This window comes from Amblyomma maculatum, chromosome 5 (genome assembly GCF_055883805.1).
Source record: "Amblyomma maculatum isolate TAMU_Amacu chromosome 5, ASM5588380v1, whole genome shotgun sequence".
NCBI classification, from domain to species: Eukaryota; Metazoa; Arthropoda; class Arachnida; order Ixodida; family Ixodidae; genus Amblyomma; species Amblyomma maculatum.
In genome coordinates this window covers 155,032,675-155,059,496 of record NC_139348.1, presented here as the reverse complement: position 1 = coordinate 155,059,496, position 26,822 = coordinate 155,032,675, and the positions used below count along the sequence as shown (strand labels likewise).

Genomic DNA, 26,822 nt, shown 5'->3' with positions numbered 1-26,822 from the left:
TTTTTTTTTTCTTTTGTTCTGCGCTTTGAGTGAGCCACCTGTGATTAAACTATACCTTCTCAATTCATTGGTAACTTCCTGTCGCGAAAAGAAAAAAAAACAATAGCGATATTGAGCTTACTACAGTGAGCACCGCACTGACGTTAATGGATTCTGGAAAGGATAGAAGACTATCGCATTGCGTTTAATAAAAATTAAACAAAGATATCAAGTAGAAACAAAACAATTTAAGGTATATGCGTCCGGGACACCGTGAAGCTTTGAAGGCCTAGCTTCACTTTTACCGCGATTTTTTTTTTCTTCACTGCCCGGCAAATAAAAGAAAAGCGCGTCGCACTCGCGCGACTGCGACGACAGCCTGCATGTGTGCGCTGGGCAAATGAAACGTCACGGAAGGAAAGACATCCCACCATGTGTCCTCGACTGCCCCGTAAGCCACCACCAAGGCTGCAATTTCGAGTTTGGTTGCTGCAAGCATATGCGGCCAGTTTCATAATCCCCGTGATCTCCCCTCTAAACCGTGCCCTCCGCGCGTGTGGCATAATTCATGTCATAATAACACAACTTCCCTGTGCAGTTTGTAGCGCTTGCATACATGCATACCCTTCCACCCCTCGCCTGCTACTTTCAGCTAGTTATATTCCGTTTTCCTCCAGTTTCGTTTCAGTTGGTGATAGCAACTTATCCGTCGTTGTCGCCCCATCCTATTGCCTTGATATATTGGGTCCGTTGCGTAGTGATCCGGTGCGTGTCTTTATCGCTTCTGTAAGCGTGTTCCGGCTTTGAAGCAGTGGAGAGCCCGCGATTCAGATCGTTCGGCGGAATCGCCGCTAATACTTTTTGTCGCACAAAAGTGAAGAAAGCAACTGAAAGCAGCTATAGTCTTTCTTGTGCAACGCGTTGAAAGACTGCGACCTTGAAGCGAAGTTTCCCCTTCAAGGCAGCCAAGCCGAACGAATGGACTGTACTTTTTATGCGCATTTTATTTTATTTTTACTTTGCCAGCGCATGCACGCTGAACTTGGTTGCCGCACGCACGCGCGCAGTGCGTGCGTTGCCTGCCGGGTCGGTGGAGACTGTTCGCAGTTGTGGTCACTGGTGGGTTCTGTAGGGCTGCTTTAGAATGCAAGGATAAACTCCGTTCCGGCCAGCGCTGACTGTACTTGGAACAGCGCGTGTATGTGGCCAGTTTTCTTAACGTGGAAGATAGGAATATTTGACGATACGAACGAGAGAGCTCTTTACTTATCTAGGCAGAGACGTAATTACCATGGTGAATTTTAAGGAGACACGTTAGGAATTAATGGGCTTGCGACTAGTGACTTGGATGCAGAGGGGATGCCTCTATTATCTGATGTCGTCAGAGGTCTCAGCAAACTTGTGCCACACTCTTTTCCTGTGTCGAGATCGGCTTCAGCGGTTGCTTGCGATGGTCTTTTGCCGAGCTTCATGATGCCCGGGTTCGATTCATGGCAGTCGCGGCCATTCACTTCGGCAGAACAGTAACTATATTAAACAATAAAGAAAAAGGAGCGCCTCCTATCGTGTCAAAACAAGAAGGAATTCCGACCAAAGGTTGTTAAAGATGCAAAAGCCCTTTGGTGGGCGTTCCTCATCATTTCGACGCGAAATACCTGACCAGTAGAAATTTCCCGAATGCCCGCATGCTTCGGGATTGTGGTGCTTCGTGATGATTCTGGGACGGTTGAAGTCAGCTCCTGACTTTTGCACCGCAATGTTCTTTAGGGGCCACGGCGCAGGCACATAATCTATATGGATGACAAAAACAATGAATTACTACCTTTTCCTTTTGAAAACCCTTGGTTGCTGCTCTGGCATGCCGAAACGACTTCGGTCCGTCAAGCTGTGACCACGGCGACTTCGGGTTCTCCCCTTTCTCATAAAGGGAGAGTTTATTGATGATCATGGTGGTTTTATGTAAAAGTCAGTGACGTCCAATGTGCACCTTAAGGGAGCCTTAATTTGTAGTTTGCCGATGATAGGCGGCTGAATTGTTGTTGGCAATTGGGACAAGGGGTGGGCATATCGGTTTTTTTTTTCTTTCTAGAGTGACCTTGCTTGTTCCCTGGTCAGACTCCACTTAGCTTTTCCTTTCTTTTTGTATGTGCGTATGGATGAACAGCGCAGGCAGATGCCCCAGGCGCTCTTCTGTCGTCTGCACGCGCTGTTCTTATAGGGAGCATGCACCTACTTCACTGTGGCCGCCATTTTGTGGTGCATGTAGCAAGGTGAAAGGCTGCGGGCATATCGAATCACCTTATCGACACTTGCAATGCTGAAGCTGGGCTCTGCACCACAAGATGGCGCTCGTGACGTCCTACCTGAATACCTCCTACACCAGCCAATGATTAGCCATCTGGCCTGCCAGTAGCTTGCGACGTACGTTGTTGCAATAGTGTTAAAGATCTGGTTCTGCCAAAAGTCCGGCATAGTCGCCGTTGCTAGCGAAGAATCCCCAGCATGGCTCTGGCAGGTGGTAGTCGGCAGCTGGCATGGCCGAGCCCTGATTGGTCGATGTGTTGCGTGACGTAAAAGGTAGCGCATGCTCTCGTAAAGTTAGGAGGTGCTTCTTCCAATTTGAGGTGGGGGATTTTGATAGGAATGAACCATCCGGGGCTCTTAGATGTCGAGACAGGCACGTTAGTCCAAGGCCATGCAGCAGACATGTTCTACGGCTTGGTAAATTCAAGGGCCTTATATCTGTTTGGCGGTTCCTTACAACAGGTGGCTGGATGAGGTGTTGTGTTAGATTTCAAGAAGCACGAGTCAAATGATTGGTAATTAGGCGAGCAGAAAACTACATTTACGCAAAAGAGGAACCGCTTAGACTGGTGTCACCCATAATTTATTTTCCCCTCGATGGCATTTGGCTGCGTATGAGGTGCTCGTAGCTGTCCGAAAGGGAAACGAGCTTACTGTAACTGCGACAGCTGTTGCAGTGACGGCTCTGTATAGCCAACTGTCGCTCTGGAAATGCAAAGCGCAGCAAATCTGTCAACCTTGATCTCCTCACCACATTTACTGATTTTAATAATTAGTATGGTGACTGCTGCACACAACGCTTCCGCGGCATTTTGCGATGAGTGTGTACAGAAATACTTCATCTTAAATACATTTTTTGTTTGTTTCGTTGGGCAGTTTAGTGTCCGTGTGTTAGTGGATGCACGGGATATCAGGGTAGCGTTGCTATTATATATGCACCGTGGAAGTGTGACGCCGTCTTCTCTCCATGCTAAACTTTATATAGTGCATAGAATATAATAAATTATGCCTCGTCTACAGTCGACGTCTCCCCCCACTTTCACAATTTTACTCCGTTTGTTCTTTGCCGAAGAAAACTTGGCAATGCTCCTGTAACATCGCGACAAAAATGGCTACGTTACCGGAAGTCTTATAACAGGCGTTTCTGTTTCTCCTCTCACCGCGGTGCCAGCTGTAGAAATATGTTTACGCCGTCGGCGGACATGCAGCCCTACATTCAAGGCGTGCACAGTTCCGGTTCCTCATTTAATATTGAAGTCGACCACGCGCTAGGAGCGGAGAACAATATTTGTCTCGACCTTGGAGAACAGAATTAGCTGTATTTCGATACCCTACGTCTGCCTGGCAAACTCTGTTGTAGGGACGACCGTACAAGCTATCTTCTTTCGATCTCCCTTGTCTGTGCCTGCTGCTCATAAAAATGTCGATCGCGAACGAGGAAACGATAAGTATTAGTGTACTTACGGAGGGGATTAGTCAAGATTGTTTTTTTTTTTTTTTTTCACTGGTTAGTTAAGATGTGCTTTCCTGGTTATATTTCACAATCTGATGATACTAGTGCTTCCAGGAAATCCGGACGAGCCGATCTGCGCTCCTTGTGGTGGGCGGTTGCCAAGCGCGCAGAGCAGAGCGCGACTTCTGTGAAATGTTCTGCATGGTGAATTTTCATCTATATTAAAATCGCGAAAAAGACAAACGGAACAAGCACAACAACACGAGCGATGGGCTTGTTCCGCCTCTGTCTTTTTTCGCGCTGTTTTAATATGGATAACAAAAACCAACTCGCTCAGCTAGCTTTCTGTTCTTCGAATTTTCGACTGCCAAGTAAAAAAAATAAAATAAAATCACAAGCGATATAAATAGCGGTAATGCCGCTGAAGGGAAGTAGAATGCGTTAGCACGTGGACTCCGATTTTGTGAGTCACATGTGTTCACTATCCGAATTCATTCACTCCAACGACAGTTGAAGTTTGTTGTCCTGCCGGAGGGGTTCAAATCGCCCGCCACTCCGTCTGATATGCTCCAAGGAAAGGTGCGTTCAGTCTCGCTGCTGTTCGAGCGTCTCATGAGCGAAGGAGGAGGCATGAAAGAAGGCAAAGGCGACTGGGAGTGAAAGCCCATTGAGTGTCTCTTCAGCATCGATCCACCGATGAAAAGAGTGGGCCAGAGAGAGACTGTGTTTACAATCGTATGAACATGCTTGTATAATTAGCGCACCATCGCCTCCTAATAATGCCATAGCTACGTAGTGGCATTGCAGCGTGTTAGCATCCTCGCATTAATAATGATAATAAGAGTACGGGACACGACCACACTGCAACCATGTGTAAACTGCAGGTGTTGATATTGTCACGTACTCTGTGACCAGGGGGTAAGACACGAAAGCACAGAACTGCAAGCCACAGGGTTTAGTCGAAGGCGAATGTTGGAAGCGGCACACACGCGCAAGCGCGACACCTTCTTCTTCGTCCTCTCTCGTTCAGAGAGGCGCCATCTGGCAATGCTAAGTGGCAACATCAGATGATTCAGTCCATCCATCTCTTGCCGGATACCAGCAGTAGACAAGCATTGCATGCTTCCCAGCGTCTCGATTCCTTGTCCGTGCTGACTACTGCGTGGTATCTGTCGATCACTTGAATTACATCCAGAAGCTGGGTTTCACGGACATCCGGTTGTTATCAGCGCATATTTAGAGTGGCAGTTTTTAACCTCGAAGTGCCAATGTTATTTCGTTTTGTTTTTCGTCTATGTTTGAGTGCATCAGTTAACGAGCTAAACGTTTGGTACGCCAGTTGGAAAGCTCTATCACCCTATCTGATTTAGGGTTGCCTTCTAATAAGACCTTTTCTCAACGATTCGTCTATCTCAAACTCGAAGAAGTGTGGTTCGCTTACGTGAGTACATTATCTACCTTACCTTATCCACACAGTCATTCAGAAAATCACCGGGCTGTAATGAATGGTGTTATCGAGGGCGAAATAGAGACAACCATAATGCAGCTTGACAGTCATCGCCTATCGATATTAAGTCAATCTGATCGTGTGGGCGCGCAGCCCGAATTCAAATTTGCTTGCGCGACTGTGAACGTGCACAAATATTTGCCGGTGCACATCGCGATGGTGGAATTAAAGGCGCGCATTTTCGCCCTGCTCCCGCATCTTGGCTTGTCCAAAGGACGACCGATGCGATCTCGGCTGCAAGCCATTTGTTGCGCCGGGCTATCAAGATTGCCGTATTTGTTGGCCTTTAAGAAGGTCCCTTCATTCCGACTTATCGCCACTGTATCGTTCGCACTTATCTCTAGACTCGTATTCTGCTTGCATAATTAAAATAATAGAAAAAGAGTAACGGGCCTTGGAAACGCCCTTCATGTTCCAAGGGCTTCCGCGCACGCGTCACGTCGCAGCGCACGTAGTCTGTGTAGAACGCGCTTCGCACGCATTCTCCGAGGTCAATCGACGCTCGGCCTTCCGGATCGAATGCTGCTTAGAGGGTGAGGACCTTGTCTCGGCGATCATTCTCAGAGGATGCTTAATTGTGCCGATCGACATGTCAGACGAGTGGTATTGCGCGCCAATCCCTTCCTATGCCATTTTTCAGCTCTACTTCCGGTTGTGTGACATCACCCTAATTGACTGATTTAATTAAATATTTTAGTATTTGATACATTCAAATGCGGCGCCAAGCCATTCGTTGATGAAACCATTTTCGCCTTTACTTTTTCATTTTTTGCCTCTAATTAGACCCTAATTAACCTATCGGCCTAATTATTTTTTCGTATACAACATTACATCACCCTCTATCGATTGACACCACCCATTAACCTCTACGACTTCTCAATTACTCACAACTGCTGCGGACACGATTTTGCGTGTTTTGTATCTAGTTAATTACCTTATTTGCCTAATTATCATTTCGGACACATTACGTCACTCTCTATTGATTGACACCACTCATTAACCTCTGCCACTTCTTACAACTGCTGCGGACAACTTCTACATTTGTCTGTAATTAATTACCTAATTAATTTATTGATTTATTCTGCAACAACATTACGTCAGCCTCTATCGATTGACGCCACTCATTAACCTATACCATTCCTCAATTACCCGCAACGGCTGCGGACACGATTTTGCGGACGCGGTCTGCGGACAGCATAGCGAAGTAACGCTTTCGCGTTAAAAGAGAATGTCATTCGCCTATCATCGTTTGCCTCTTAGTGGCGTTCGTTGCAGTTGCTACATATAATTTGTTTACAAGAAGGAAAGGCGCAGAATCTGTCACACTTCCTCCGGCAAGTGCGAGTTTGGACGGTACATCACCGTCGCGTGGCGTTCTTGGCGCGCGTTCAAGTGTGGCATTGCAGATGGCAGGAACGCTAAACAAGAACACATCTAGCGGAATGTCACGGAATAGACAGATCTCGTGCACAACTCTCGCGCACGGGATTTCCTTCCATGAGCATAGAAAGGCTTCTCCTTACTTTTTTTTTTTTTTTTTTTTTTGTGGACGCCTGAACTGCACCGTAACAGAAGGAAGGAAGGTGGGACGACATCCTTAATTGGTGGTGGTAGTGGTTATTTATTGTATATACAAAGGAAAGAAAAGATGTTTGCCAGCCCCGGTATCTGCTATCTGATATCTAAAGCACCTGAATTGGGGCGGCGGAAATAAAGGGATAGCGAGGAGAAGGTAGAGGAAATCAAAGAGGTGAGTGATAGGGAGAATGAAAAGGGTAGGTAAAAATAAAAGAAATATATACACTATGGTACAGTATACAGCAGTTTGCTTGAGGCCCACCCGCAAATGTCTTAGGTCACTGAGCACGACGTCCTTAATTGGTTTTTAATATTACGCAGGAAGGTGAAATGATTTTAACGCGCGCGTGGTAATCAGTATTAGTCGAGAGGGTCGTACCGTCACACGAAATTGAAAGTCGTTAAAACATAGGATGAGTTGTGACTTCACGAGTGACATGTGGTTGTTTTTTCTTCTACTTAGCTGTCTTTCAGGCATAAAACGATCAGCGTTAGTTTCCGCTCAACTCCGAATAATATAAATATTCTAAACCTCCCCTGCGCCTTCCTCGATTTCGCTGACTGTTGGCTTACCTCGTGGGTATATACAGGCACAAGCAATGCATTTAAGGATGCAAGGAAAATTGCGTTGAAATTAAAATTGATGTTATTAGGTAGGAATCGCAACTTTGACCCCCGGGTCGCGAGTCAGGCACAGTATCCTTGGGCCCTCCTTCGTTTGACACGATTTAAAGGGGAGCCTTTTGTATGTTGTGATAAATAAATAAAAGTGCGCAGCAACATGCAAAGAGGGGGACCACAGTTGTTGAAAAGTTACATTAACCGTTACCACGTTATACTATCGAGGCGGAGTTTCTCTCGAATATTTCACTCCATTCTGGGAGCACCTTCACCCGCCCGACCTCGTTGTTGAGCGGTTATACTCTAGTAAATACGGTATATGAGTAGCGTGCACGCCGAATTCAAATCCGCCTTTCGTCAGTGCTGTTGGCTCTAGACTGTCTGGAGTGGCGTATCTGTGTGTCTAATCGCTTTTATTTGCGCAATGCGGGCGAGGTTTTCCGTCCCTTTGTTGCCGCTCTTGGAGGCCGCGCGCCTAGGCTCTTGAACAACCCTCTCGAGATAAACTCGCCTTTAACTGCCGACACGGCAGAAGAAAGGTCGTTGTCTACCGCAGGTATAGCCTCTCTCTCTCTCTCTCTCTCTCTCTCTCTCTCTCTCTCTCTCTCTCTCTCTCTCTCTCTCTCTCTCTCTCTCTCTCTCTCTCTCTCTTCCTTTTCCTCTCCTCTCTCTCTTTCCAGCAGTGTCGCGCTCTCTCTCTTCCTTTTCCTCTCCTCTCTCTCTTTCCAGCAGTGTCGCGGAGGTCAAATTCCGGTTTCGGGACCTTGCATCCTGTCTGTCCCCTGTTTTCTCTTCGCGTGCGCGTATACTTCCTGCGACCTTTAATTTTAGCCTGAGTACTGTTTATGGGCCGCGTTGTTTCTACTGTGTCCTGCCTTGGATTTATCGCTATATCGCTATTGCGTAGGGACCGAGGTGAAATGGAAGATCTAATTTGCACAAAACGGAAGATCGGTTTATAAGCAGTATATAGAACAAACCTGAATCTCTGACCGCGACTAAAGTCGAGAAAAATAACCACACTCTGCTTGCAAATTGTGGTCTTAGTTACCAGTGCACCGTTAACCACTAAGAAGTACTACTACTACCACTTTCTCGGCTCACGATTAGCGGGGATGCCATGGATATCCTCTGGTTTTGCGGTCCGCACAATCCTTTCTCTGGCTTGGTCATTGCCTTCTCCGGGGCAAAATGCTTGTCTTTCACCCTACGTTTTACATTCAGACAGGAAAAAATAAGAAATTAACAGTGGCGCTCTCTGGCCAAGCTGGCTTTGGCGCTGTTAAAAAGAAATAACCTCGTATGTCGCTCACACGGAAAGATGCAGGGGAATGAGGTGAGGTAGAAATACTTGTTCCAAGATATCACGCCGGTTTAGGTTGCCATTCAGAGATCGAAGCGAATCTGTGGGTAACGTCCCTTGAGCGCTGTGTGAAGTTTTAGTAAACTGCACGTTTTATTTTTTTCTCTGAGTCCAACATCATGGAAAGATAGGAGGCTTCTTTGATGTACCCGCGTCAAAGATAACAACTGTCATTACAACCGGAAACGCTGCAAAAACATTTTAGACATTTTGATGGATAATAGGTTCATTATGCATGTTTGTAAGATTTGAGACCAATCTAGCATGATCGCAGGAAGGGATGCCAGTGTTAAAATTTTGATGAAACCTGTAGCTCCCACAATACGTATGGAGACATCAGTTACGAAGTAGACTATGCGGAGCTGTTAAATGTAAGGACTTCTTAGCGAATACACGCTGAAGAATGCCGAGGATCTTGTGCTTAATGCTAAACTGCAATGGTGCAGTAACAACGTTATTACTACGAGAACTAGCAGACTCCGGACTCTGGTGGTATACTATTGGCAATAAATGTAGTTTTGTTTGCTCGACAGATGTGAAAATGGGTATATGAACGATGGTATTAGCAGGTTAAGACTCGCACACACTTGAAGTCGCATAGTACAGCAGGGCACAGAGCAAAACAATTTTACCCGTGGCTTTTAAGGAGAACAGGGTAGAAAAAAAAATATGCTGTAAGGCTTCGTGACAAAAAAAAAAAGAAAAAGAAAAAAAAAAAACGCTCTGTAGCTGTACCTTCATTTCGTTGGTGTTGAATTCTATACGCTCGCGGTAATAAAAGGGATCTCGGCGTTAAGGTTGCTTGGCCTTTTATTAAGCTTACTGGACCAATCGTAGGTATTCTGTAAGAAAAAAAAAGAATAAGCAACCAATCATGATATTCATGCTGTATAATATGCGGTTTAGTATTACTTTTCTACAGCATGCTACATGATTGTGTTGCCGTCTGTGTAAAGAAGTCACAGAGACATATTGCTCGCTTCTCAATAATTGATCACGCGGTGGCAATTTTCTTTTAGGTGGCACTTCCTTCTAAGTGACTTATATACTACACAGGATGTCCAGTGTCTTTCAGGTGGCGATTTCGAGTTCAATGGGACCACCATATAGCCTAGTGGTCAGAGAAGTGGACATTCGCATACTTCCTCCAACAGTCATGCTCGCCATTTTTTCGAGGCAGCAAAGCTTCATACGGGGGTGTGCAAAGGTCCCGCGTGTTCGGTTCCCGTCTCTCCCATCCATATGCAAGGAGCTGCCCGGGTTGGCAGCTCCTTCCGACCTGACCATTCCATCTGGTCTCGTGACGCCACACTTCCATTAGCGAAAGAGAAATGAGCGCTGGCGTGCCATTTCACCTCGGATCTGTCAGTGCTTGGCCGTGTCACCTGTCAAATACCATCTGCCAGAGGAATGCTCTTGTTTTTTCGAGGCTGCGAGCCTTCAAACGGCCGACGCTTATGCCGGCGGATTTTTTTAAAGGCGAAAGCCTGTAATGGCTCATGCTGTCGTGGACAAAATGTGTCCCGCTTTTGCGGCGTTCTGATTGGCCGAGGCGGGATGACGTCATAGAGGTCTCGACCAATCACAGAGCACCACCACAGCATGCGCGAGTGCGTGCCTTATATGGCCATATGTCAATGATCAATTACTAATTAATGAATTAGTTCATCAATTAACAATTATTGTCTAATTAATTAACGAATTATTGTGTAAGTAAACAATTGCCTACTTGATTACTAAATTACTAATTAGTGCCAGTCGCGTAGCAGAATGCGGCACTCAGGCTTTCGCCTTTCATACTTTAGTCACTAAAGTCTCTCGTAATTTTCTTTTTAGCGATTGGTCACAGTCTCGCCATTTTGCCATGCCTGTCCAGAAGGAGAAGAGGTAGTTGGTAGAGGCGAACGACAACAGCGGTTTGCTGGGACAGAAGGTTCGTTCGAACGTTGTGACGGCGGTGTAGAGACGAGGCCGTACCACTAGACGTCTTCTACACCCGAATGAGAATAGTCAACGAGGATAGGCAAGGGGTGCTCATACTCAGTGAAGTGATTCCCCTATGGCATAAATAAAGCTTAAACCATAGAGTAAATTACTATGTGCAAAAGCCATGTCTTTACATTGAAGCCGAACCTAAGCGTAGCCAAGCAGATTGCTTTCGCGTAACTCCAGGTTTAACCACAAGCTAAACCACAGCTAACTTTTTTTCGACGCCGGATAGCAATGCTCTTAACGTTAAAAAAGGAAAGCAGGAGATAGAGAAGGCCACGAGGCAGCTATATAAAATGTTTCTATATATAAAATATCAAGGACAACGAACTTACCTCATAGCTGGTGCATGTAGTCTGGTGCATGTAGCTGGTGCATGTAGCCATCATCATCACAACCTGGAACCAATCTTTGCCCGTACTAACAGATTCAAGAACTCTTTTTTTCCGCGCAGTCTCCCAGTGGAATGCACTTCCAAAAGATGTTTTCTCCGCTAATAATGTAACAGTTTTTGAAGAAGGTGTACGAAAAGCCCTGCTTTGATTTTTTGCTTCCCTATTTGCTGATTCAATTTTTTTCCCCATCATATGTTAGCACTGTACCCTGTTCGTTTTATATTTTTGCTTGCCGATGGTGGCGCTGAAATGCATTTTCTTTTGTCCTGTATTGCCCTCCTGCTTGGTCTATATTGACTGCAGTATGTTCTAAATAAAAATAAAAATAAAATAAAAAAAGAGGCGTCGGTTTGGTTTTCACAGACGGCGTGGCGGGTCTTCTCCTGCGAGCTTATCGAAACGAAGAGCCGGTTTCGCAGGAAACTGAACTGCTTCGAATCCTCTTGTCGTCTTCTGGCGCCAGTGACCGTGATTCCTTCCTGTAATTTCATTTTCATGTTGTGCTCCTATTCATTCAGTCATTTTTGAAAGATACCTTATTTGAATTTCAAATAGGTATGACCTTGCGTTAATTTTGTGTGCCTGTTTTCCCAGAATTTCCTGCGTAAATCCAGCGTAATTTGTCGTCATGCGGCTAGTGTCAAGCTCGGTCGTCGACTGTCGGCCGTTTACTCGTCGAAATGCGTCTACTGATTACTTCCCAGCTCGTCAAGGCAGACGGGACATGATGTGAGCGTTGGGCTAGTAGCAAATCTTCAAACAAGAGGAGAAACCCCAAAGCAAATGCTTGCTATACTGTGGTATGCGACGGCTCCTATCCTTTCTCTCCGCCTTTCCTTTCCGATGTACCCGTTAGCACGTCTTTAATCAAGAGCAGACTATAACCCCAAAGCAGATGCTTGCTATATACTGTGGCATGTGACGGCTCCTATCATTTCTCTTCGCCTTTCCTTTCCGATGTACCCGTCTTGACTTCGTAACGGCCCCTTTCGAGGAAAGCTCATTTCTCCCCCCATCCACGCATTCGGGGCTCGGTAGCTTTTACTTTTTGCAATGATTCTAAGACGTTTTTTTTTTTTTTTTTCTTTAACTGGGGCGCTTCGCCTATTTCGCTGCGAATAACTATCTCGCTTGTTTTGTCGGCTGGCCGGGGCCTTTTACTGTTTGGTTCTTCGGTTGATGCCAGCGCATTCTTCAAGGTGGCGTTATTAATGTGCCACCATATTAGAGGGCGGATGACGCAGTGCGAGGAGTACGCATGATGTAAAGCCTTGATAGCGGGCACTCAGGCAGATGACATGGATGTCACGAAACCGCGTGACGTCAAGAGTGCAAACTGGGGCAGTAGATACAGGAAGGTGAGATTGCAATGCGACCTTTCATCCCGGCTCCAATACTTTGGCGTCCGCACTGCTTAGTTAAGCGGAGATCTCTCTCTCTCTCTCTTTTCGTCCCTGTGTGTGTGTGTGTGTGTATATATATATATATATATATATATATATATATATATATATATATATATATATATATATATATATAAAATATTCTGGTCCTTTACATAATGTAGCTTGCAACTGACTGTATGCCAGTGAGTACACGTGTGAGGAAGAGAGCGAGTGTCAGCAAAGCAGCCTGGGAAAGAAAATAAGTATGTGTAATAAGTTTGGTTTTGCTTGGTTTATGAGGCTTAACGTCCCTAAGCGACTTAGGCTATGAGAGACGTCGCAGTTGAGGGCTTCGGAAATTTCGACCATCTGGGGATCTTTAACGCACACTGTCATCGCACGGCACACGGGCGCCTTGCTTTTCGCCCCCATCGAAAAGCATACGTAATAAGTATATGCGTAGGTAATGTATGTGTAATAAGTACAGATCCATGCAGTTATGCAGCACTCGCGTTGCGTACAGATGAAAGACCCGAAATGTCTGGGGGTCAATAAGACACCTCCTCGCACATCTCCGTCGAGTTGGCAAACGCTATGCGTCAGAGATTTATAATCCGCTGCTGGCGTCTCGCCAACGCTTGTGTCCCTGGGGAGGCTGCCTCCGATCAGCCTCCTATCAGCCTCAATCTATATACTCCCTGCACCTATTGATACCATCTTATATATATAATTTGAGGCTTTTCACTTATCTGCAAGGGTGTTCGCCAGTATACGTGTGCTTTATTTTTATGTCTCCTGTGCACTTCAGCGTTTATAGCTAGCATCTGAGGTCTGACGTTTGGCTACCTGCAGAGGCCGACTTATTTTTTTTTCTTTTTTTGAAGCGTTTGTACGTATATGTATGCGTAATTTTCAGTCGCTTTTCTCTTTCCCGACGGGCATTGTTTGGAGACTTCTGCAGTGCCTTCCATCTGTGTTGAAAGTAAATCCCCTCTACATGCCGTCCTCTTCTTCTTCTTCTTCTTCAGCCTGATTATACCCACTGCAGGGCGAAGGCCTCTCCCATATTTCTCCACTTAACCCGGTTCTGTGCTAGCTGCATCCACTTGACCCCTGCGAACTTCTTAATCTCATCCGCCCACCTAACTTTCTGCTGCCCCTTGCTACGCTTTCCTTCCCTTGGAATCGAGTTTGTTACCCTCAGCGACCATCGGTTATCCTCTCTTCGCACTACATGTCCTGCCCATGTCCATTTCTTCTTCCTAATTTCCACTAGAATGTCGGTAACTTGAGTTATTTCTCTGACCCACTCTGCACGGTTTCTATCTCTTAATGTTACCCCTACCATTTTTCGTTCCATAGCCCTCTGGGTTGTCCTCAACTTAAGTAGAACTCTCTTGGTTAGTCTCCACGTTTCAGCACCACGTGAGTACAGGTAAGATGCAACTGTTGTATACTTTCCTCTTGAGCGATGCCGGTAAGCTGCTAGTCATAATCTGCGAGTGCTTGCCAAATGCGCTCCATCCCAATCTTATTCTTCTTGTTATTTCCTTTTCATGGTGCGGATCTGCGGTTACTACCTGTCCTAAGTAGACATATTCGCCTGCTACCTCCAGTATTTCGCTACCTAATGTAAACTGCCGTCTATGTTTTGGGAATTTTGACCCAGTTGAACGGTCAGTGATCGCCGAATCGGTAATCGTCAGCTCATTTAAGGGTTGGACCGTATGCTGCGAAGGACTGTTTCCTTCCTCCTCCTCCCCTCTCCGCTGTGGCTCAGTGGTACCCGGATACGGCGGCCGCGCCGGCATCCTGTGCTGTGTCAGTGCACTTAAAAGAAAAGAAAAAAAAAAAGGAAAAAAAGATACACTGTGACCGAAATTTCTGAGTTCTTTGCTAGACGTCCTTCGCGGCATGACTTCGGTCTCCCCAGGACGTTAAACGTACACTATCAACCAAACCAAACTGACCAGGTCACGGAGGCCGTTTGATTTGGTAATCGTTTTCGGCCGTCTGCCAGTTGGTTGGCCTCTGGTGTCCCCGCTATATAATTACATGCACCTTGGTCAACTAGTTGTTCTTCGCTGTCGCTGCTGTCGGAAGGTTTCCTCGGCGGGCTTTCAATGCGTTTTTCTCTCTATATTTGCATAACGCAGTCTGGTGTCCGCTCTTGCGAGAATGCCGTCGACTGAATACATTTAAAGGGACACTGTGGTGCAACGCCGGTTGTCTGTGCCAAGACTACGACAGTCGAAAAACACTCTCATTGGACAGAGGTTTTTTAAGCTGAAAAATCCAAATACAGGCGTAGCCGATTTCGCGAGTAAATTAGGTATACGTGAGCAACTACTTTTTGGTTTGGCTTGTGGTGTTTATCGTCCCAAAGCGACTAGGCTGTGAGAGACGCCGTAGTGGAGGGGCTCCGGAAAATTCGACCACCTGTGGTGTTTGAACGTGCGCTGACAACGCACAGCAAACGAGCGACTAAACGCCGATGATCATGGAGGCATGCTACCTGGCCGCCCTTTTCAATATGGCGGCAACTGGTGCTTCTTTGAATGGACGATAGCATGCTTGAATCTGGTAGGGGAAGTATCTTTACATTCAGTTTTATCAGCAGCCTGCGTTGTTGCTGGACAAACTAGCGAGAAACATGGCAGATTATTTTACTGGGGGGCAGTTGCGCTCAGATTTCCTTTAGCGGCTAATCTGTGCTAATTTTGTTCTGCTTCTGGGATCACTATATGGGGAACCGAAAAACTGCATTCACCTGCTATAGTGAACACTAGCAGACGATGTGTTGGACGGGGCCTTTCAAGGGACAGCTAGTACAGCGCCGCCAGAAACTGATTGATTACCGTGCTGTTTGAATGGTCGCATTCTTTTCGTCTCCGAACGCTGTCGCAGTACTGGATGGTCAACCTAAAATAATTCCTTTTATTTACCGGGCATGCGGTGAAAAGTGAATTACCCATTCGATTTGCAGACGAACTCAACAACATCATGACAACGCGTTCAAGAGTGGGTGACAACCGCACCGCCGCTTCATTCGCTGTTTGCGGATACAGCTAGGCGCCACGTCGGAAGACTCCTGACCGTTGCGCTCTTGTCTTGTACGACGATGTTGATTGGCTGCTGGGAATCACCGGCGTCACGTTCTTTGGCCACATTACAAAATGCTCAAGGTTTTTAAATAGCCTTCTCTGTTCGTCCTGCCAGCATTATTTCTGGAATAGTCTTTAGAATGCTTTCACGCGTAGTCTGCATTGCATTCTCAATTTCCCCGGTGCGCGCTCATCTATTGCCGGATAACGTAGAAAAAAAAAAATGCAGCTAGCCAAGTCAGGTGCAAATACCGGTTCTGCTCCGACCTTGTGTCACATATACGTGTTGCATTTATAGCAAAAGGCTGGACTTCGGACGTTTTGCACGTAGGCGTAGCCATATCGCCGCTGGTTTGTCGTCTGCTACGTGTGTGAGACGCAGACGAGCGAGCTTGCCGGAAGCTGCCTGCGATGAATGCATTCCGCCTTTTACGACCGCGCGGCAATTATATTTCTCCTTTTCATCTCCACATACGTGCTGTTTCTGTCATCACCGATGAGCGAAACTGTGTGATGGGCCGCGGGGCGGGGCAGGTGAGGAACGGCGCGATGCGGAATCCATCAGAAAGCCGCGAGAACGACACCTAGGGTGTAGTCTTTTCAGTTTCTTTATTTTTCGAGCCTAGCGCGCTTTTTGTCGTCTGCTCGCATCTGCAGCACGCCCAAACCAGTTTTCCATTGCTTGTAGAAGGAGCGTCAGAGCAGGCGACGTACAACGCCGTCAGCAGCAGCAGCAGTCGAGGTCTTCTATTTTCGTCCACGCTTGACTGCCGCCAATCAATTCGCGTAGGCACAAGCCGTGCCACGGCAGTGGAAAAGCCTGTAAGCGAATTGGCGAGTTATTCACTGCCGGGTGACCTGAAGCATTCGCGGTGCCCAATCTACCCGTTACAACGCTGGGCTACAGAACTGGGCCGCATCGTGCAATGTTTCCTAAATAAGCGGGCATTTTATGCGGTGATTTGAAACAGCCATCAGGCCGAACCCGTCGACGTGGTTACTGTGGTCCGTAGTGGTTGGCATCATAGAATAGGGAACTTGACAGGTTCGGTATACGGGTGTACGCATAAGCATAAGCATAACAAACCAATTTATTCTATAAGCCGTACGTACTTATCTGGCTGTTCTCTCAGGCTTCGGAGGCTGAATGCATGTCAGTGTACAACCAGCAGAGCAAATCTGTATCGCAGTGATCTACCAGCACGGCCCAGATATCGAAACCTATATAAAACCGACGCCTGAGCGATGGGAGGAAGGGAGGAAGAATTGACTTGCTCTAATCTTCGCCGCATGGTTGAGGTCTGGTGGTGAAGGCCCTGGTGTCGGCGGTGTTTCATGGCTTTCTGGAATATAGGGCGCCACCCGTTCGATTACAAGATTTTTTTTTTCTATTTCCAATACATGTTTTGTTCACTCGGCTGAGCCAGGTAAGAGTATTGCTAGATACACTGGCTCTTCTAGGCTTTCCTCTTGAGCAGTATTAGTATGGTGTATTAACAGGTTAGCGTTAAGGGCCCCATTCTACGGAAAGTCGACGCTATCTGCGTGCTAATGTAGTAGTTTGCGATTGTATGCTAATGCGCGCGCGATATAATAAATGCACAACCGCGAAAGAGGATACGGAAGGGGAGCCGCGCAGATGGGAGCCATTAGCATGCCGCGTCGTACCTTTCACGTCGGACCTTAAGTGGCCTCCATAATTTTTTTTTTTTATTGAACGGCTTTGACACTTAAGGAGTTCCTGAAACGCATTTGAACCCATCATATCTCCCCCTCTCCCCACTTCCCTCTCCCATTTGCTTTCTGATGACAGGAATGTGGGGACTTGATAGAAAAACAGCGCAACAGACGTGGACGGAGGTGAAGAGAATGAAATGTTCATTATTCCGGTGGCTTGCACAACACCAGTAAAATGCGAGGCGATGCAGCACGGTCACATTTAGTCAGTGTCATGCACCGGGCGGCGAAAGGTAACAGCGAAACAATGCGCAGGCTATTACATCAAACCCTGTTCGAAAAATACGGTTAAAATTTGTTTCACAGGGGGTTATACGGGCTAGACCGGTGTGCCTAAGCGGGACATGCCGCGATAGAGAGTTCTGAAAGCAAAAAATGACGCATTATTTGCTCTTGAAAGTCTACAAAGCAAAAAGTTTGAACCATTAAACATGGTGCGCAGATAGCATGCGGGAGATTAGTGTCTCAAATGCTTGGACAACCGTCGAACGCGTCGCTACAGTGCTCTAGAATATTCTAGAATGCTCTAGAATATTCTAGAGCACTGTAGCGTCGCTGTAATTTTTGGGCGAGAACGAAGTCACCGTGTCATTGAAATCCAGCAGCCGGGTCGAAGCATTTCTTGCATCTCCTCACGTTCGATTCGAAATGAACGATTGAGACCTTCCTGTTGCATCCTTCTCGTGACTGCGCTTACACATTTCGCAACCGCATTCTTCGCAACGCAGTTTTCTTTTTGTAAACATTTTTTCCTCGTATATGTGCTCCCCCCCCCCCCCCCCCCCCCCTTACCTCTTCTTGTGTAATAGTAGTTGCCTCAACATTACGAAACAAGGTTCTTCTGTTTCTTGGCCGCGAATGCGACGCGCCCAGTCCTTGCACACGCGAGTGCCTCGTGCATGCCACTTGTTAATTGGCCTTTTTGTTTATTGCCTGCCTTGCTGATTGTCGGTAGCTTCATGGAGTTATCTTTTTGCTTAATTTCTTGGTCCAGCATTTGTAAGCATCGACTACTTCCTTGAACAATGCATGTATCGTTGCCAACAAGGCTGTCTGACCATTTCAGGAACATCGCGACTCTGACAAGGACGGGAGGAAGGCACACACGGACAGCGCCTGTCCGTGTCTTCCTTCATTATTTTTTTTCTAAGTTGAGCTGCTGTTCTTGAAATGGCATGCCATCTCGCCCAAACATCAGTTCATTGGTTGCAGTAGCCGCTGTTTTGGCGAACCAGAACTATGGGCGTTTCCGTGTAATAATACGAATTACCGACATCATGTCCGGCGTACGGATCGTTTAGGGCAGTACGGACAATGCATATCTAGGTGGAAAGTGCATATGTTAGATGAGCTCTTTACTGCCTGTTTGGTACCATGTCAAGCGTGTTTTGAAGCCACGTTCTGGGAAGTAAAGGAAAATGTGCTTTGGTCGGTTGGAGGCAAAACTGACGACGCTGTTTGCATTTCATGCAAAAGCCGCTATTCTATGAAGGCTGTCTTAGGCGTTCATAGAAGGCTCGCGAGAACAAAACGTCTATGAGGTGCTGAGCAAGAAAAAAAAAAAAAATGCGCCATCGCAAACGCTCCAGCTTATTTCAGCTCTAGCAGCAGAATTCTGGAACGAGCTGGCAATCTTCAATGCAGGAATATATATATATATATATATATATATATATATATATATATATATTGCGCCATGTTGTCGTTTCCGCGTTATTGCCGCACTGTGTTAAAATAACCTTGTGGTCATTGATATGCCAGTATGTCCGTAATCAATTCATCTTGCGAAGAAGTCAGGTCAGCGCTTATCCCCGCAACCTTGCTGGCCTAATTGCGGTGTCATTTATTGTTGCAATACGTCGAATAATAGATTATTAGATTATAGATCAGATTGTAGATAGATTAAAGGCTGAAGTAATTAGGGATGCCGTAGTGGAAGGCTCATGATTAACATCGACGGCCTGGAAATCATGTACTGTATAGCTTAGCACACGGGCGCGTTTTGCGTTTCACATCGATCAAAACGCGACCGCCGCAACCCGGTACGAACCCGCGAGCAGGAGTAGTCGGGTCATAAATCATTATCACCGAATCCGACCACTGCGAAAGAAGCTTTTATAAGTTGAACGAAGACACAAAAAATGCCGATGATTACGTTACTTCCTAATGCGAAATTTCAGCGCAGCTCATCAGCTGTTACACCTTTTCGATAGATTGAGGCAAAGATTTCGAACAAGACACGTATGTACAATCACAGACAACTTTTTTTTTTAATTTTTCACACGTATTTCTTCAAGAAATACCCCCTAACAGTTCTTGGCTTTCATGAAAGAAGCTTTGTGGTCGGAGAAATGAAGATAGCAATTAAGTTATCGGGAGGTTGCGGGAGGTAGCGCGTGGGCCCATAGGAACGTTGCGCGACGAACAGATAGCAGCTAAAGCCCCTCAATAAAATAGCAGCGACTGACTGATGCCGCTGACGCAGCTAGCGAGTGAAGAGAACGTGACTCTGCGTTTCGGCTTGGGCTGCACGCACCGTGATCCGCTGATAGCGAGCCGGCGTTTCGGCAACCGGAGAGCACCTTCGCCGCCACGCTGGAAGAGGGGGGAGGGGGGGGGTATAAGCAGCGGCGAACGGGGGAGCGCGCGCAGCAATCAGATTGATTGAACGTCCTTTATTGAATAAGAAGGCTCATGGCCATGAATGGGGGTAAAGGGGAGTAGGCAGAATCTTCATTGTTTGAACAGGTAGTCACTCAATTCATATTGCTCTGACCAGGCCACTATGTGAGCCATACTTGGCAAATATCATCTGTGTTAGCATCAGTTTCTAGAAGGGAACGGTAGTTCAGGCGGTAGGATTCGACCTTGGAGCGTCCGGTAGAAAAAGCAGGGCAGTCCCAGAGTAGATAAGATATGCCGCCGCGCGTTAGAGTTCTACGGTTGCTCACACGCCACGTATTATGGCCCGCTGGCGTCAGAGTACAGAGGAAATGATTACGTTCCCCCACTGTAAGACTCTAACGCAATCAGATAACACGCGCGGTCGGTGCCACGCAGGAAGAGGGAGGTTGAGCTGGGAGACTGAAAGGTGGACGGAGCTGGTTATGAGGCCGACTCCGACGCGAAACAACCGAGGAGCGGGCTCCAAACAGCTGCGCTCTAAAACAAAGTGCAGGTGTCGCCGTCAACGGCCGATTCTGCAACTAAAGTGCATGCGTAGACACCGGTTTACCTAAGCAGATCTCAGAGGCTGTACGCGCACCGGCGTTCTGAAAACGCCTTAAATTGTTGGCGGTCGGTTCCTTTCTATCATGACGCCCGGAATTTAAATCTAATGGCTGGACGATAACTCCAACGTTCTCGCGTATGCATGTCTTTTGCGGCCGGACGCGCGCCAAAAATGCCAGAAAGACGAAAATTATTTTTTGTTTTATAGCAAGAACTGTAGTAATTAGATTTCCGCCAATGCTTCTCCCCCGAAGCTGCTCGAAAATTTGTATCTAGATACTGGCGACAGGTTTGGGCCGGCTTTTTTTTTGTTTGTTTCTGTTTGGTATACCTTGCAGTATGTTTCTGTGGCTTCTTCATCGAACAGACGACACGCCGGTGGAGCGCGCCGCACACGTGGGCCTCGCACGCGAACGGATTGCAGAGATCGCATCGCAATAACTTTTTCGTTTTTCTTTTTTTTTTTTTTTTTGTATTCGGGCAGTCTTTTTTCCTGTTCTTATCTAGTTCAGTACTGCTTACATTGGCGACTTCTCGCGAACAATATATGTCTCTGCCCGAGGCCATCATCGGTTGCGCACTTCCTCTTGCCGGTCGCCGCCGCCGTCCGCGGATTAACATTCGGGCAGCTAGCTGTCCAATGAATTGGCCTGCCTGCTGGCCTGCTGTACATAATTGGCCTGCTGTACAGCCAAGTCTGCTGTATTTTCTTGCGGGCGCTTTTCTCGAAATGCGTCATCTTTGATGAATCACATTCCACACACAGGATATCCGTGAAGGGAGGGGGCATATTTGTGGCGCTCATGGATCGCGCTTACCTCGGTGCCGACGCTTTGCATCACTCTAACGATTTCCCATAAAAGTGCGCATTTTCTTCGTGCCTTATTTATTTATGCTCTTCCACCGCGCTCATTTGTTTGCTTTTTCATTTTTAGTTCGTGGGGGAGCCTTGTATTTCCCTGATCAGTGGGCAATAGGATTGAAATTGTTGATGACTCACGTTCAGGTTTGAGATAGCTGATGGGCGTGCTGTTTCCATACACGGCACATGCTGAAACTTCACACAGGTATATCTATAATGTCGCAGATCCTGATGACTGGGCTATAATAGCTCATAAACCATTTTTGTAGCCACTGTTTTTGTAGCCACTGTAACCGTGCTTTCCACGTAGCCGCTCTTTTTTTCTTTTTGCGGTACTGTTGCAGCTACCGCGATATCACCTTTAAACCTCGCTAAAACCATCGCATCACATTTTGAGACGAAACCAGAGAGGTGTTGTGACGTGCGGTTTTGTGGCGCGTATGAGCGCGAGTTTTTGGACGCTATGAATAAACGACGGAGATAATGCGCTTCAAATGTTTTTTGACCGCCCTCTTATGCATGCCGTGTTTCCCGAAAATGTTTGAATCCGTCATACTCATGCGAAGGCTGCGCTAGAGCTGTATAGTTTCTTAATCGTGCCTCTTGCGAGTCTCCTTTCGAACGTACGCCTGTTTGGCCAGTATAAATTTTGAGGCCACGGTCATTCGCATTTACATGCTGATCTGTATGCGTGATATGTAAGCTTGGGAGATTTTATAACTCACTGATGATTTGGTGTTACTACTATTCTAGGGCTAAGTTTAAGCAACCATAGCTAATATGGCATATATATATATATATATATATATATATATATATATATATATATATATATATATATATATATATATATATATATATATATTTTCTGTCGTTCAATGTTCTGAAGCCTGCGAAATAATTCTGATCCAGTTATATTGCGCAATTTAACTATGTGATATATGACGACACGTAGCATGTGGGGCGACAGAAAGGCTCGTCAACAAGCCTCTCTCCGTTCTTCAATAAGCGCTCTTCGCAGCGTTCTAGCTGTGTCCTTTGGAGGCTTGAAGAAAAAAGACGAACAAGATATCCTTGTATACCTTGCCACCAGTGCCTTAATTCTTTTGCTTCTCTGCCCCGAGTCTTTCTTAATTTTTAAATGCCTGTGTCCGAGCACCAAGGTTCGCCTGTCCTCTTGGGATCAGACATGGGTGTTCTGGCTCAGAGACGGCGAATAAGTGAAGGTTTGCGTATTTCCGGTCCTCCGCGGGTATACAATGAAACTGGCGAGGAAGCCGCGCAGGCCTTAAAACGTCTTTGTTTACGCATCCTGAATCTTTGTCTCTCTGCGCGAACCAACGGCGTGATTACGTCGAGACCCTTGATAAAGCACTGTGTATATGGTCGTTGGGGGCATTAGTGCAAGTCTCAGATGCGTGATCTCAGGAGCGGCTTGATCCTTCTAAGCAGACTGCCCCCTTATGCAAAATGCAGGAACCAAGGCTACATCCTTGTCCCGAGTCACAAACAATGCACAATTCTTTTGTTAATTCTGTATATTTCGGCAAGTCGCCTCGACGTCTTTGTGGTGGTGTTCCGCATTGATAGCTATACTACTATAGTCGCCTTTTATAAGTGTGAGGGTACAGTTATCTTTGAGGTTGCTTTTGACGTTCTCCACCCTTGCAGGATTGGTTACGCCATCGCCGAACGCCTGGCGCAAGATGGCGCCAAGGTTGTCGTCAGCAGCCGCAAGGAGGACAAGGTGAACCAGGCTGCCTCGCGATTGGCCGCGCAGGGTTTGGACGTCATTGGGGCGCCGTGCCATGTGGGGAAGGCGGAGGACCGGGCCAACCTCATCAAACTGGTGAGTGGCCCGAGTGCTGCGGAGCCCCTGTGGCAAATGTGAAACTCGCTCTAATACTTTATTCTTTAATTTAGGGCCCCAGTAAAAAAAAAAAAAAAAAAAAAAAAAGGAAATAAGAACTACAGAACCGTGTAAAAAATACAACATATTCTGCAGTTGTGTAGTATACCTACCTGTAGTACTGTACCTTTTTTTCTGTAGTACCCTGTTGTAATCTGTAGTCCTGTAGTACTTTTCTGTTGTAACTACAGAAAATTCTTATGTTACTACAGACATTTCTGTTGTCACAACAGGTTAATTGTCAAAAACTGCACAAAAGTTCTTTCGGGACAGCAGAACATTTTCTGTAGTTTTTTTTTTGTTTTCCGACTGGGTTACGTGTCAGTTTTCAGCTGCCAGAGGCGAAGTTTGTACCCTAATAAAAGTATCGATGAACGTTGGACCCCCATTTAGTTCCGTACCACCATAGTTTATCAATTGGTGATGGCGTATGCTGCTGCTTCTGATGATGTCACGGTGCACAGACAGCTTACAGCTTCTGGGCACTGGCACTGTTCCGGCTTTTACTAGCACAAGCATCAGATATGAGAGAAATGCAGAATTAGGTAAGAAAAGGGAAACTAAATATCGCGGGTAAAATCCTCACTCAAATCCTCCGTGGCATAAATTGTTCCGCTGTTAAAGCTATTCCTTTAACCTATATATATATATATATATATATATATATATATATATATATATATATATATATATATCGCCAATGGCCGCAATTGCAGCCAAATAAGCCTCTTTTTGAAGGCGTGCTGCTGGGTCGTCGCCTTCGGTCACGTTTAGCACCTCGGCCAACGCTTCAGCAGCCTTACATCTGCAGTCTTCTCACCCGCTGCCTGATTTCACATACGCCGAGCCGCTGCAGTCTGGTATCCCGCGGTTCCGACGTGTTTGGGCAGCTCGTCTTACCCGGCCACGTTCCCGCTTCGCCGCCAGTCTAGCTTCTCGTTGCTACGGGGTCGCGGCTGCCGCCAAAGCTTACTGTCGCCAAGTTTAGCGGCGTCCGTCGTGACCGAACAGCGCCGCTTTTGCGACGCTCCTGTATTCACAAATCCTGACGGTCCTGCCCGGCACTGCCTGGGCTCCATGGGTAGGGTGGCTAGAATGCCATGGATGCTAGTGAGGCGTAGCGCGAAATGCCAGGTCTCCGCGTACGTCAAGTGTGACGTCAAGTGTGACGTCATACGGTAACTGGGGCAGCGGCTAATGGCGTCATCCGTATTAGTTTGAATTAACCGCGCGAGGCCACGTGGCTGTGATGTCACGAAGCCGCCTAGCCAGTCGGAACGATGGCTCTTGCAAATACTTGTGGGGCTGGGCATGGGTGAACTTCGCAGTTCACTAAAAAAAGAAAAAAAAAAAAACTGATTTCGTGTGCTGTTCAGTTGAGTAACACTCACACCATGTGCAATAAATAGCCCATAATTAGCAACTGTTGTTCCTGCTATTTGGTGGGGTAACCCCTTCACATTGTTTAGTCTTCTTGACAGCAGTTGTAATGCACTGGTCAGTGCTTGCTCAGAATAGTTCCAGTCTGGAGGCTGAAACCTGGATGATAAATTCTTCGAATGGCTGCATGGTTCATTCAGATTTGTTAAGAAAGGGTATTTACATAGGAGCTGGGAACTAGAGAACTGACTGGGAATTTCTCTAAATTTTGGGGAGTCCCAGGAAAGTGCAAAAAGAGCAATATACAAATTCTAGTTAATTTGCTTGCTAGTATCTGTAGCAGTGGATGCTAGTATTGGCTTGTACTTTTTCTTGTTATAGTAAGCAAAATGAAAATGTTATTCCGTGTAGTAGCAGGCTAGTGTACTGTGCGCGTGAAGACAAAATATGTGCGCAAAAGCATCTTTGCAAGCAATTTCACAGTGGCAAGTGCTGTTATAGTCAGAATAGAATAAAGGAAACAGCTAGGGGAGAAAAAAAATCATTTATGTACCACTTCTATGGGCAATTTGTTCTAGGTGAGCTGCATGACCTCAAAGCTATATTTGCTTTTCAAAGTATTATTATACTGTCACCAGTAAAGAGCACAAGAGAATCGAAATGGTGGTTTGCTTGTATACGGCTGGTTAAAATCTGAAACGCACATGCATGGCATGAGGTGTGGGGCTTGAAGAATGGCAACCTCTTTGAATGCCAGTACTTTGCCGACAGCTGTGCAGATGGTTGCTATCGTTGTTTACTTAAAGGGCAGTGAGTGTACTGCTTTCTCCTGAAGGCTTAGCGTACAGTTGTGGACGCTTGCTAGGCACGCCTTTTCCTCATCTGTGTCTTTTTGCCTTGTAGTTCTTGCAATTCTGACAATGTGTAGACAGATCGCAGAGGAAAAAGCCTCGCTTCTTGCTTCAGCCTGCAAGAGCAGGGTGCTGGCAGACACTTTTTTCCCCTTTGTGCCCTGACCTGAAAACTGCCTCAAAGCCCAAGCAATGGTTGCTTTGTTATCCCAAGATTATGGGTGTTATGCAATCCTTGTGTGAACTATTTTCCTGCTCATAAGTGGGTGGCATACTTTTGTCATGTGTATACTTTTGTCACAACCGTTTGAAGCATACCATTGTTTATGGTTGATTGGGCAAATAATATAGCTGCCATAATGTGTTTGCCATTGGCCCTTCCGGCAACGAAGCATGGCATTTCTGTCCCTGAAACATATTTTAACAGCTGAGCTTCACTTTATTTTCCTTTCATGTCTCATTGTTGACCATCTACCTAGCATTATTCTTTTTTCCTCTTTTTTTTATAGTATCTGTTCCGGATAAATGTTTTCATGACAGCTGTTCTGTTGTTGTCTGTAATGAGCATGTTCGAAGATGTGGGTGAAGCACGTTTTCAATGAGTGCAGCAGCAGTATTTGTAAATCTTACTCCAATATATATATATATATATATTTTTTTTGCGTGCAGAATTATTGCCCTATTTTTGTGCACATTTTAGTTCGTGAAAGTAAGTATAACATGTTTCATAGATGCATTCATTGTATTACCAGCCTTTGTTTATTAATCGTTACTGTAGGACTGACTGCATAAAATAATGCTGAAGTATTTGATTTACCTTTAATCCAGTCATATTTACTCTGACTGTTCAAACTTTTGTGCAGACCATTGAGAAGCATGGTGGCATTGACATCCTGGTCTCCAATGCTGGCATAAACCCAGTGATGGCCCCTGTCCTAGATGTGAGTTGTTCATTTATTATTTACTGCATGTGTGGAAGTAAAGTCGTATGTTGATCGTACTGTTGCACTGTACTGTACTGTATATAGTTAGTTGTACATATGTCGAACAGAAGACCCAGAAAAACTTGCTTGTGTTTGTAAGCGTGCACAAAACTGATCTAGCATCTAGCCAGTCTTCATGTGTTTCCTGAACACTAAAATTAATGTTTGAAAAAGGCGCTTTAGGCAAAAAG

At 46.1% G+C, this 26,822-nt stretch overlaps 1 protein-coding gene across 1 annotated transcript in view; it reads left to right on the top strand.

Moving 5' to 3' along the window:
* The window catches only part of Dhrs4 (Dehydrogenase/reductase 4), a 37,219-nt gene that overhangs the window by 1,539 nt on the left and 8,858 nt on the right, over nt 1-26,822 (top strand). The window contains exons 2-3 of the mRNA XM_084604771.1: nt 23,180-23,357; nt 26,512-26,589. Coding sequence (XP_084460897.1) covers nt 23,180-23,357; nt 26,512-26,589 — 256 coding nt within the window. The remainder of the gene's footprint in view (nt 1-23,179; nt 23,358-26,511; nt 26,590-26,822) is intronic.